The 13807-nt window shown below is 44.2% G+C and overlaps 1 protein-coding gene across 1 annotated transcript in view; it reads left to right on the forward strand.

The window, feature by feature from the left end:
* CHAF1A (chromatin assembly factor 1 subunit A) overlaps positions 1-13807 on the forward strand; it is a 32812-nt gene that overhangs the window by 10400 nt on the left and 8605 nt on the right. The window contains exons 4-9 of the mRNA XM_087703352.1: positions 3403-3459; positions 7277-7518; positions 8527-8587; positions 8763-8831; positions 10374-10600; positions 13027-13195. Of these exons, the coding sequence (XP_087559478.1) occupies positions 3403-3459; positions 7277-7518; positions 8527-8587; positions 8763-8831; positions 10374-10600; positions 13027-13195 (825 nt within the window). The remainder of the gene's footprint in view (positions 1-3402; positions 3460-7276; positions 7519-8526; positions 8588-8762; positions 8832-10373; positions 10601-13026; positions 13196-13807) is intronic.

The raw sequence follows: 13807 nt of genomic DNA on the forward strand, positions 1-13807 counted from the left end.
GGGAAGGATACTATAAAATGTCCATTCCCTCCCCACTCCAGGGGAAGGATACTGTAAATCCCCATTTCCTTCCAATCAGCTGGGACTCGGGAGGCAGAGAATAGATGGGGGCGGGGCCAGTCAGAGGTGATATTTGCCGGTTCTCCAAACTACTCAAAATTTCCGCTACCGGTTCGCCAGAACTGGTCAGAACCTGCTTAATACCACCTCTGTGCTCGACTCCCGGCAACTAAAACTCAATAGTTTTTGAGCTGGCCTCAAATCTATTATAGCTATTACTGGATTTGAGCTGGAGAATGAGAGTGGATTTTAGGGCAGAAGAAGGAAGGAATACGATTTGAAATGCCGCCTATGAAAATCCGCAGTGGAGGAGGTGTATTGTGTTAATGAAGTAGCTGTGTTTGCGTGTCCACTCGCCTTCCAGTCAATATTGACTCTTGGTGGCTGCCTGGATAAGTCTCTGCGGTCTTGGCAAAATTTCAGAAATGGCTTCCAATTGTCTTACTTCCTAGGGCTGAAGGTGACTGGTCCAAGGTCACTTACCAAGCCAGGGCTAGAACTCACAATCTCCTGGTATTTTCATTATTACACTAAACTGGCTCTCGATATAGCATCAGTATTCATAAAAGAAAAATTAACACAGTAAGTGGGCCCCGTTGAGAACAAAGGCTCGAAATCTTCCATTTCCCTGGAGTAAACCCCAGGGAAATTTCCACAGAACTGGCTGTTCCACAGAACAGATACCCCGTGGGCGTGATAGGGAAGGAAACAATCCAAAGTGAACAGCTTGTGGTGTGGAATTTCCTTGATTATGGCCATTAAATGCTATCTATAGATAGCTTCTAGTGGAATAATGCGACTTGGCAGGTTTTTTAAAAATTATTTCCGGAAACAATCTGGAAATTCCTTTGTAGGGATGTCTGAGCTACCAGCCAAAATTACTAGATGAAGAGTAAGGATTGTATGCTATAATACAGCTTGATATGTTTGGCTTTAAGGCCTTATTAGGCCTTGTTATAATATCCACTCTTTCTATAGAGAACTTAGTGGTGAGTCAACAGATGTATCCCCTCTACAAGTAGTCTCTGGCTTATGACCACAATTGAACCCAAAATTTCTGTTGCTAAGCAAGACAGCTGTTCAATGCCTCATTTTACAACATTTTTCATGACAGTTAAGTGAATCTCTGCAATTGTTAAGTGAAACTCTGAAGTTGTTAAGTGAATCATGCAGTCATTAAGCACATCTGGTTTCCCCCATTGCCTTTGCTGGGAAGTGATCATGTGAAAGGTTTCAACCGTCATAAGTACACGCCAGTTGCCGAGCTGCCGAATTCCAGTCTCGTGACCATGGAGATTAAATACGAAAAATGTCACTTTTTACACTGCTGTTATAACTTCGAACGGTCACTAAATGAATGGTTGCAAGTCGAGGACTATGCACTGTGGGAAGCACAAAGTCCAGTTGCTAAATGTATCCCTGTACAATGTGAAATGAAATTTATATATAGAAGCAATCTACTTCTGACTGGGACTACATCTATGGCTGTGCTCTGCAACACTAAAACCATATTTTTTTGCTTCTTAAAACCTTCCCCTTTATATCAGAAACACTCAAAGGCTTGAGAATTACATCCTTAACCTAACTCCATAAGCACATAGGCAGCTGGATCCACTATATGTGAGCCAAGGATCACTCTCTGCTGACTTAGTGTGTTGCATAAATTGGTGTATTGCGTATCAACTTCTCCAAAGTGGTCTGGTATTGCGGTGTGTTTAAAAAAAAACTTCTCTGTTTTGTTGTTATTGGGTCTTCGAACTGCCTGTGTAATATGGCATGTTACACATTGTATATATCTGTGTGATTATTTTTTTTAAAAAGGTATCTATTATGTCATTAAACTCTCCAGCCAATACTTAAAAAGCCCTGTATTGTTTTTGGGAAGTAGTTTATTCACAAGCCTTTGGGATTTGTTTGTTGCCCTTCCTTAGCTGGAAACAAAGTCCTGAATTGTTCTGTTGGCCAAAACTTAAGTTTAATTGGCAAGTCTTGTTTTCTTGATTTCAAATAAGAATGGGAAAGTCTTGGTGGTGCCAGTACAATTTGCAGTTGTGGCAATTGTAAGTTGGTCTACTGCCTATTTTCTGTTGCTGTTCAACTCATGGACTGGAATTAGCAATCTTTATGGAAAGAATTGGAGAAGATTCTTACTTTGATATAAATTCAGATCAAGTTGTGTTGTGTTAGCGCTCTGCTACTCCCAGAATATACCTCAAACATTGCAGAACATAATTCTCCATCCTTTCATCACCCTCCAAAACATTCAAATTTAAACCCTATTGCAAATAAGTATTTTTAGTTTGCCTCTTTGCCGTAATGATAAAATGAAGCTTGTATTTTTTCATATAGATTTTATTTAGATTCACTTTGCAGCCATGGTGACTCAGCTTATGATTGTTATAAAAATGGTTGTAAGCTTGAGTCCAGTCAGTTGGTACCTCGACTTAGAACCCCCAACAACTTATGATCGAAATTCCAGCCTCCATTGTGGTCATAAGTTGAAGACTCCCTGTAGCTGCTAGATAAGAATTATGGGAGATGTAGTCCCAGCCCATCTCTGGTTGAGGAGGGCTTTTCGGTTTTCTCATACATGTTGCTGGGCTGGGATTCATTGCAGACTTCATATGCCAAAGTTGCTTTTTTAATCATCTTACCTAAAAAAAAAAATTTTTTTTTTAGTTAGGATTTCTGAAGATAAGTAGAAAATCGTGATTCTAACCTCACCTGACTGTAGCCTAAGTCAGTGTTTCTCAACCTTGGCTACTTGAAGATGTCTGGACTTCAACTCCCAGAATTCCCCAGCCAGCAAATGCTGGCTGGGGAATTCTGGGAGTTGAAGTCCGGACATCTTCAAGTGGCCAAGGTTGAGAAAAACTGGCCTAAGTGTTTCTTTGTGCTTCCTCTGTTTTCTCAAAATACGGATGAGGAAGTCAAGTCACTGCATTATGCCATAATACAGCTGTCCGTCTTTAAAAACGTGAAAATGACTCTTTGGTCTGACTCACACTTCATGCCCAGAGGTCCCCATTTGGAATTGGGCCACTTGAGCGGTTGTCTGGAGTGCAACTCAACTTGCTTTGAGTGGGGGGCCGGTGGACAATCTCATGTGCGTGCACCAGCCCGCCACATGGCCCAGTTCCCCTCTTCTCCACCTTCCAGGCAGGCTGCCAAACTGCAAACTTTGGGGGCCACTGTGCTTAACCACAATTCCCTTAAACATGGTTTGTAGAATCACGACCCCAGACCCCGTTATGGTTTGTGCTCTGTATAAATCCTAGTCTCGGTTCTGATTGCTTAAAAGAAATGTTGATAGCATAACCTGCTCCATCTTTCCTATTTCAGGCTTCTCCAAAGCTCCATCGAAGTTCTGAGGAGAAGGAGAAACTCAAGCTACAGAGGGTGAGATGATTCCACTGAGTAATTGAATTTACTCGCTGAAAAGTGAAAGCGTGCGGGCTTAAGAAAGCGATGGCGAAGACAGTAACAAAATGGTTTTAATGACAACATTTCTTTGGTCATCACTGAAGCAGCCTGAGGGGCTTTTTTAAAAAAATAAAGCTTTCGTGAAACCCCATTAAAATTTGAGCTACTTTAATTACCAGTCATCATCCTGGAGAAGAATTATCTCTGGTTGCTAAGAGATGATGACACATCCCCAGTGACTTTGGCACTCTGGCTGCTCAAGCACAGAAGCCTAATAAATACTTGCAGTAATGAGTAACAGATTTTCTATTTTTTGGATGTCTGAAGTGCTGATTCCAGAGCATTTTTCATGCCTGCGCATCCCTAATAAATTGTAATTTGTGTCCACTGAAACAAGCTCAGCAGGCAGAAAAAGCCCTTGTTTCTATGCTACCATATCCAGCTAGAATCCAGAAAAGATTTTAAATTCCGGGGAAGACAATATAAAATCAGAGGGAATCTGGCCTGGCTTAAAAGGCCTCTTCCACCATCCCATATCTTCCAGGTGTTTACGGCTGAAATGCTACTTTGGAAGGACAATCAAGGAAGTTGTGTGATGCAGCTATTTCTGGCTTTGGCAATATCCAGGAACAAGTGGGACATGGCATGTTGGTCCATTTGGTGGTTGCAGTGATTGGATGGTGCAATTTCCAGACAAAGCAAGGCACCCCCTAAACTGATTACTGTATTTTTCGGAGTATAAGACACACCTTTTACTCTAAAAAAAAGAGGGTGAAAATCTGGGTGCGTCTTATACACTGAATACAGCATTTTTGGCCTCCTGAACCCCCCCCCGCCCTTCACCAAAACGGCCATGCATAGTCTTTAGGAGGCTTATAGAGTGCTCCTGGGGGCGGGGGGAGGGCAGAAATGAGCCATGCATGCTCTTTTTTGACAAAAAACGGATTTTTGCTTGTTTTTGCCCACCAGCCCCCAGGAGCACTCTACAAGCCTCCTAAAGGCTATTCATGCCCCCTTTTTTGAAAAAACCCGGCCCATTTCGTGCAAAAACTTTTTTTTTGTTTGCCTCTTCAAAATCCTGTTGCGTCTTATACTCCAGTGCATCTTATATTCTGAAAAATACGGTATTTCGTTTAAAGAAAATACCTTTGTTTCTGTTTGAACTTTAATTGAAACCATTGTTGGACCTGTCGCTAGAAATGGAAAGAAATGAAGATTTCATTTTGGGATTTGATGATTCGCACAGTTTATGATTATAGAAATACTGTGCATTGTTGGTTTTAGAGTAAGAGGTCAGTGTATTTTATATCTGCATCTGTACCGAAGAAAGATGGGAATTATTCTTTCTTTTCCTTTTTTCCTTCTTTTGCACCCCTGATTTTGCTTACTTACTTTTTAATCTCTGTTTTGCTTTTTGTATTTTATCCCTTGTTGAAAGTAAATATATATTTTTTCTAAAGCAAGACTCCTCCTTGAGGAAATTACTGGAACATTTTTTTGAGAAATAAGGGGGTGGAAGGACAGGTTGAAATGAGCTTCAGAGTCCTGTGAAAACTCCCTCCTATTAGAGTGATAAGGTTAAGTATATATTCAGTGCCAAGGAAGGCAAGGATTGACAGAATGTTACACCAGGAAACAAAATTTCTAACCCCCTTTAAGTTACTTGCTTCTTTGTTTCAATATTAACAAAGTGACAGTGTTGTTCTGAGTCTTTCCACCTTCCAGCTACAGTAGCCATGTTATTTCCAATAGCTATAAAAACAGAATTTTAAAAAAGTAGCAAACCAGGATATTTGAGGGTGGCAACTGTGCCAATACTTCTTTCAAGATCTCCCAGGGTTAATAGGATTTCATTTTAATTTTGAAGGACAGATAATTTTAAAAAGAGGACAGAGCGAATAGGTTATGCAGATAGTTGTGTGAGTTTAAACCTTTCCATTGGTTTATGGTATACGGCTTCCTTCCGTCCTGAGCAGGGGGTTGGACTAGAAGACCTCTAAGGTCCCTTCCAACTCTGTCATTCTGGTATCTGTGATGGGGAAAGTTTTTATTTATTCAATCTATGAACATGCCAGATATCTCCACTTCATAACCTTTTTGTTCAGTGGCCAAAGGTAAGTAAGGAATGTTGTGGGTCCCATCCCCTAGTCCAGGGGTGTCAAACTCAATTTCATTGAAGACTGCATCAGGGTTGTGTTTGACCTTGGGGGGGGGGCGCTGCAGGAGGGGCCTGGCCAGCATGATGTCAGTCAAGTTGGAGGTGCCTAAGTTGGCCCCGAACACTCTGCCAGTGAAAATGGGCTCCCGAGCTCCATTTTCAGCTGCGACCCTCCTGCAACTCTCTGCCAGCAAAAATGGAGCTTAGAGAGGTACATGCAGCCCTCCCGAGCTCCATTTTCGCTGGCAGAAGGCACTGCAGGCCAGTCCTTTGCTGTTTCCAGGGTGGCCCTACAGGCCAGAACTAAGCTTCCCGAATCTGGCCCCTGGGCCTTGAGTTTGACACCCCTGTCCTAGGGAGATACACCTGGTGGGACCCAGATGAAAGGCCTTCTCCGTGGTGGCTCCCACACTCTGGAACATCATTCCCCCAGAGATTAGAATGGCCCCCACTGTAATCCTCTTCCAGAAGGCGCTGAAGATCCGGTTCTGCCAGTGGGCCTGGGGAACCCAGAACGGGATGGAGCCCATTAAATGGCTCGTGTGTAAATATCGCAGGGGTTGGGGGATTATTATTTCATTAATTTATTACATGGTTCCCTCTTATTAGTTTTATTGCTTTTTTATATGAGGTTTTTATATTCTTGTAAGACGCCTTGAGTCGCCATGTGCGAAAGGTGGCAATATAAATTTTCTAATCATAACAAAAAAAAAAAGTTACAACAGCACTGAATGAAGGGAATTATGACCATTCCACTGTTCTGTCCGTTGCACACACACCCCCACAGAGTTACGCAAACAAAATTTGGGCCTAGCTGAATTTACAACTGTCTGCCCTGTGTCCCCCCCCCCCTTCCCCGCTAGCTGATGTGCATCTTCATCTGATTTCCCTCAGTTGGGCTCACCATCCTGGTCACCCACAGGGGAGGAGCCTGGGAAACATATTGTCAGCGTTACTCCATTACATAATTAGGAAAGGAAAACTAAGAGACTCCATGGATTGGAAATCAAAAATACTTTTACTAATTATAAATGGTAAGCAAGCAGTTGCGAAGCAAAGTCTACTTAATTAGGCGCGAAAGCGATTGATATATAGAATAGTCCATTCCCCACCCCTTAAGATCATAGCATCAGGCAAATCATAAGTCCTCCAAGTGTCAGGTGTGAGATAACTTCAAACAGGCATCACGAAGATGGAATGTCGAGGCCGTTAGTCTAAGCGGGAAGCTCTCACGCATGCGCCATCCGAGCAACTCGAACATCCTAGAATATTCCTCCAGCACATCCATTAACCCCTCCCAAATACCAGCCCTCCCTCCCCGTTTCATGGCAGCTGAAGCAACAGCAAGGCAGAAGCTGACACAAATACAGGTAGTCTTCGACTTACAACAACCACAATCAGAATTTCCAGCGCTAAGCAAGGCAGTTAAGTGAGCCATGCTTTGTTTTATGACTTGCTATGTCTGGGGACTGGTGATAAGTCACATTTTTCAGTGCAGTTGTAACGTCAAATGGTCGCTTAACTAATGGCTGTAATGTTACCTGTTTAACACATATTGCCCTGCTCGACTGTGGGGATACGACAGGGTCAAGAATTCCTCTTAAAAGGCCTCTTCTGGTCTCTCTCTGTTTAAAGGACCAAGAGCGTGCAGAAAAACTTCAGAAGCTGGAAGCTGAACGGGAGGAGAAGAGGCTGCTGAAAAAGGAAGCCCAGGCTGCGAAGGAGCGTGCCCGAGAGGAGGCGAAGAGGAAGAAAGAAGAAGAGAAGGAGCTGAAGGATAAAGAAAGGAGGGAGAAAAAGGAGAAAGATGAAAAAGAGAAAGCTGAGAAGCAGCGCGCAAAAGAAGAAAAACGGAAAGAGAGGCAAGAAGCTCTGGAGTAAGTACATTGTCACACGGGATTGCCAGTCAACGTAGATTTCCCTTCTTCTGGTTGGTTAGGATGTTGGGATTCTGCTAGCTGGACTTGGTTGCTTCTTTTCTCTTGATAGGATCACATTCTACTGATTGGCTGCCTTCCTATAATGGTGTTCCGGGTACCATTGACCTTCCTTCCTTCCTTCCTTCCTTCCTTCCTTCCTTCCTTCCTTCCTTCCTTCCTTCCTTCCTTCCTTCCTTCCTTCCTTCCTTCCTTCCTTCCTTCCTTCCTTCCTTCCTTCCTTCCTTCCTTCCTTCCTTCCTTCCTCAGATGCCAGTCTGCCATAGCTATGTGGAAGGGTGAAAGGGGGAGGCTACCATAGTCGTATATCCCATGAGAACTGCTGCCGTTTCCAAGGTCGAAACATGGAATGAATGCAACACCGTCCAGGCCATCAAGCCAGGGACTGTTACCAAGCCTGTTACAAAAACAATTTGTTTGAATATAATTGGACAGTTATAGGATCACATTCTACTGATTGGCTGCTTTGCTTTAATGCTGCTCAGAGTATCACTATGAGGACCTTCCTCCTTTACTTCCTTTCCTTTCCCTTCTTTCTTTCCCTTCGCTCTTTCCTTTCCTTCCCTTCTGCCTTGCCTTGCCTTTCCCCTTCCTTCCTTCCTTCCATCCATCCATCCATCCATCCATCCATCCATCCATCCATCCATCTCACGCAAGTTGTGAGGTTTAATCTGTGCTCCATTGCAATTCGCTGTCCAGTTGTGATGGATATTTCCAAGGCTGCCTCTTGAACCACTTAATCGTAAAATGGATTTGACTTAGAAATTCAAATGGAAGCTTTTCCCACCCCACCCCCACCCCAAAATGCCTTTGAACTAAGGATCTGCAAAATTCCTGGACTGGAACACCCTTACCCAACATTTTGAGGTGTGGGGGAATATTTGAACGCTCCCAATGCTTGTGTTTTCGTAAACCGAGATTATATTTTCCTAAACCTTTATTTTGAAGGGCAAAATTAGAAGAGAAAAGAAAAAAAGAAGAAGAAAAACGCTTAAAAGAAGAAGAGAAGGTAAAACCAGAAGCCCTTTTCTTTATTCTATTTCAGCAAGAATACAGAGCTCAAAAGAAGGGCTTTTGGACATCACACAGTGTTTGTCTTCTCTGTGTTAGAGAAGGCTTTGGTGTTTTTAATTTCGTGGCTTGAAACGTCTCTCTTTTTTTTTTTTTCCATATTCTGATTCTAGCGCCACAAAGCAGGAAAAGCTGAAATCACCCGGTTCTTTCAAAAACCAAAAACCCCGCCTGCTCCAAAAGTAAGTTTTCTAACCACTTCTGTATACCGTTGAGGCATTAAAACTATATGTTCTTTTTCTGGGTAATACCATAAAATACCTGAACTTTGAAGGCCATTGTGAATTTCAGGAACTATTAATGGAATTGTTGGCCAAAACAGCACAACTATTGTAGATTTAGCTAAAATAAGAGAAGCTGAAATGTAAAGAAATTTAAGAAGTTGCAGGCTTATGTCCCCAGAGTCAGAATTGTTACACAGTTGCTATCAGCATGTCTAATCAACCTGCAATTAAAAAAAAAAAAAGATAGGTAGTCTTTAACTTACAACCACAATTGAGCCCAAAATTTCCATTGCTAAACAAGGGAGTTGTTAAGTGAGCTTTGCCCCATTTTACAACCTTTCTTGCCACAGTTGTTAAGTGAATCACTGCAGTTAAATTAGCAACACGGCTGTTAAGTGAATCTGGCTTCCTCATTGACTTTGCTAGTCAGAAAGTCGTAAAAGGTGGTCAGATGACCCCAGGACACTGCAACGGTCATAAATATGAATTGCTTGCCAAGCATCTCCATCCATAACCATGGGGATGCTGCGGTGGTTGTAAATGTGAAAAATGGTCACAAGTCACGTCGTTCAGTGTGTTATAACTTCGAACGGCCACTAGACAAATGGATGGTTGTAAGTTGAGGATTACCTGTAAGAATAATTAACCTGCAGCTTAAAAACAGCCTAACGTGGCTGTGATGCGACGTTTCTTCTGTTTGCACTTTGGTTTAAACAGCAAAATGCTGACCTCAGAATGGTAGGTAACATATTTTATTTTTTAAGTGTGTGATTTTATTTTTAAGTTCCTGGGCTTCAAGGATGAAACTTGTATCCTATGTTGCATTCCAAGAAGAACAGCGTATTGCGGTCTGTGGCGGAGCTGGCAGGAGATTCGGAGAGTGAGGAGGTTGGGGAGGAACATGAGCCAGTCCCGGGGAAGGCTCTGATGAGGGCTCTGCGTCGGAGGCAGAGAGGGGGCCAGGGCCATCTGGGAGTTTTGTGCTGCCTCCTGAGTCTCCAGAGTCGGACATCAGTGAGGAACCAGGGGGAACCTGTTCCCAGTGTGCACATGCGCAGAGCTGCCAGAAGGCAAGAACAGTTAAGACAAAAGGGACGACTCTGAAGTAAGGCTTGGAGGTGATTGGCCCCTCCCATAGGACATAAAGGAGGAGCAAAGGCACGTGAGCCTTTGCAGGAAGCAACTTTGTTCATGCTGGTCGGTTTACCTTCTGAAGCTTCGTTTTGACTCTGTGCTCCGTGTGGCCTTGCAAAGCTAATTGCCAATTAGGTCTTTTGCAGCGTTTCAAGGGAGAGAAAGGTGGGTGCTTATCCCGAAGGATTGTGGCAGACTTCTGTCGGACTCCTCACAAACTATTTCCGACTCATTAGGGGCTTTGAATGAATATAATTCACAGCCTTTGAAATAAAAAGAGGGTTTTTGGGACTGCGTGTGATTTGTACGGTCTCAGGAAGCCTAGGTCAGAACACAGCGTAATAAAGTTGTCCTCTTTCTTTTCAGACTCTGGCCGGCTGGTGTGGGAAGTTTGCTCCCTTTGAGATCAAGGAGAACATGGTCCTGGCTCCACTTTGCCGGGTGCCCTTCGATCAGGAGCTCTCCGACCGAATGGATCGCTCCGTGGAAGAGCAGAGCTGCGAGCTTTCCTTCCTGGAAGAGCTGAAGAGTCGGGACGCTAGAAAATGGAAGCCCATCCTTGCCTGCAGCCCCAGCGCTGACGAGATTAACAGGTTAGTTACCGTATTTATCGGCGTATAACACGCACCGGCGTATAACACGCATTCCCCATTTTAACACAAAAATTTGAGTAAAAATTTTTTTCATTAAAAATAAATGACTTGGAAGCTCGGAACTTAATGTTGGATTAAAATTTATAACATTAGAACATGAATTATAACATTAACTCCTCTTAAAAGGCAAATATGAAATGAAAAAACACCTCTGAGCAAAAAAACTTAATCAGAATCACTGCTTTTTGGAAAACCAAAAAGTTTTCGGAGGGTCCTGAGGAGCAGCCTTTAAAACAGCAGCGCGGGCGGCTGCGGACTCACAGCTGATTGGGAGAATGCCGGCGCGTACACTTGGGACCAGAGAGCAGGCGGGCGGGAAGGTAAGCACCCGCAATGATGGAGAAAAAATACAGGCAGCGGGCGGCTCTCTGGCCGCTGCGAGCCGCTGCTGCTAGGATGGGGTTAAATCAGGCAGCGGGCGGCTCTCCAGCCGCCGCTTGTTCAATGATGGGGTTAAAGCGAACAGCAGGTGGCTGGAGAGCTGCCGCCACTGCTGCAATGTAGGGGTTATATCAGGCAGGGTAGCTGGAGAGCCGCCGACGCTGCCATGAAATGGATGCTGCACTTCTATGAGTATCATGGGCGCCGGTGAATCAGCTGGAGCAGGCAGTTTGGGACCCGGCGTATAACACGCAGTATCGGCGTATAACACGCAGGCAGGGTTTAAGCTTGCAATTTTAGTTTTAAAACTGCGTGTTATACGCCGATAAATACGGTACTCTTTTTTGGGGGGGGGGAGGCAGCCTGTCATAGGACAGATGTGGCTTTAGCAAAACACTTTGGATAACAATAAAAGTTCAGGAATAAAACTAGACAAGCTGCTGTGCCTATATGGGCATCTGGACTTTCTGGTTTTTCTTTCAAGGCGTTTCACTTCTCATCCAAAAAGCTTCTCCAGCTCTGAGTGGATGGTGGGGAAGGGAAGGATTTATAGCTGTGCCATTTGCATCCTTTTTAGAGAGCCGTTGAGGCCACTTGTAAGTTTCTCTGTGTCCTCAGGGTCACCTGAGTGGTGCAAATAGGTGAGGAGCCTTCTTGGAACTGCTGAAAGGACCGTGTTGTACACTGGGGATAGATGATAGCAACAGCACTTAGACTTACATACCTCTTCACAGTGCTTTCCAGCCCTCTCTAAGCTGTTTACAGAGTCAGCCTATTTCCCCCAACAATCTGGCTCCTCAATTTACTGACCTTGGAAGCATGGATGCTCAGCCAACCTTTTTTTATTTTTTTTATTTTTAATGAAAATGTCAAATCAATGTTTGAACAGAGTGGCACCTGGGTGCCATACATTCCAATCCAAACGAAACTAATCAGATTAAATATAATTATTACATCCAATCTATGTATTTCTAACAACAATACACATTTGTATTACGTTGCAATCTATCATCCTTCAATTATTCCACCTTTTCTCATTATTGCTTCCATTTTATAAGATAAAAATGAATACATTCATGTTCTCCTTATTTCTATCTCTTATTCTAGCTTTTAATCGTATCACCCTTTATTAGGTATACCTTTTCTTTCTTTCCTGTCTAACTTCTAATCATGTCCCCTGCCTAAAAAAAAGAGAGAGAGAGAAAGGGAAAAGCTGAGCCAATCTTGAGCCAGTCAGGATCGAACGGCCGAATTGCTGGCAGCTGGCAGTCAGCAGAAGTAGCCTGCAGTCCTGCATTCTAACCAGTGCGCCACCATGGTTGATGTCGTATCCCTCCCCGTCTGTCTTCAAAGAGAAACAAAGGAAGTCCAGTTGCCTCTTGAGAAAAAAAAAGCGCAATCACTGGAAATATGATGTTGACAACGCACTGCGCATATCGCTTGGGTGTGAGGACCCATGTCAAGATGTCCCTCTCTTCCTCAACTTTTAAGTCTCAGCTTGTCTTGGCTGCAAGCCCACGGCTGTCTCCTCACGACTTCCCTGCTGTAAGAGAGTGTGCATTGTGATCCCTTTAATCCTTAGTCATCCTGTCCAGATGTTTTCATGGCAGGGTGCCTCTGGCATTTCCATGCATCCAGGACAGAAAGCTTTAGCGTCCCCTCCCTACTTCCCCCATTCCTCTTTGATCTGGGGTGGTTTGCAGCCCACCAGTTTCCTTAACTTTCACTCACTCACTCCTAGCTGTGACACAATTCACCAGTTCAATTTTAATCGAAGGCCTCTCTAAGGACGTGGACAAAAGTCCCTTTCTTGTGAGTCAGGCGTCATTATCCCAGTACTAATTAGGAACTTCGTTTCACTGGAGATCAAGGACGACTTTCAGCTCCCCTCTCCCTCCCTCCCTCCTTTCTTTCTTTCGGTGTCTTGGTACCCCGGTGGGCGACACCAAAGATTGAGCGCCCTATTATTATTATTTTTTCAACAGCGATGTGGTCATTGTGAGTAGCAGCCAGGCAGAAGATGCTCCCGAAAGGAAGAAATTTGGCAGAATGAAGCTCCTGCAGTTCTGTGAGAATCACCGGCCTGCCTACTGGGGCACCTGGAACAAGATGACTTCTGCAATAAGGCCCAGAAACCCCTGGGCCAAAGATATGGTAAGCTGGGAACATTAATTCACCCGTCTTCTTCAAACACATTAAAAGGCCACTGGGGCCAAGCGGGTATCAATGGGAGGAGATGGCAGCTTAGTAAATCTCTGTGGAAAGAAAGCATCCTATGCTGGCTGGGGAATTCTGGGAGTTGAAGTCTTAAAAGTTGCCAAGTTTGGAGACCCACGGAATCTCGCACTAAGCAGATCAAATAACAGAATAACATAGTTGGAGGGGATCTTGAAGGACTTCTAATCTAGCCCTCTGCCCAGGCAGGAGACTCTATACCAGTAATGGCGAATCTTTTTTGGCTCGTGTGCCAAAAGCAGGGGGAGCGCGGGGTGGGGGCGTGCGTGGGTATGTCACACCCATAATGCAATGCTTGACTCCCAGCATGCATGTGCGCATGACAGGTGCTCCCCCCCCCATTTTTTGCATGCTTTTTTCGCCCTCTCCAGGCTTCAGAGGCTTAGTATCTGGGGAGGGCAAAAAAGGCCTCCCCCCCCCCTAGGCCCTCCGGAGGCTTTAGGAGTTTCCCTGAAGCCTCCAGAGCGCAAAAAACCAGCCCAAGGGCAAACTGGAAGTTTGGGAAGGGACTTCCGGTTTTCTCGTAGAGCC

The sequence above is a fragment of the Thamnophis sirtalis genome, unplaced genomic scaffold, assembly GCF_051295495.1.
Source record: "Thamnophis sirtalis isolate CommonGarterSnake01/CBP01778 unplaced genomic scaffold, rThaSir2_p1.2 scaffold_1, whole genome shotgun sequence".
NCBI classification, from domain to species: Eukaryota; Metazoa; Chordata; class Lepidosauria; order Squamata; family Natricidae; genus Thamnophis; species Thamnophis sirtalis.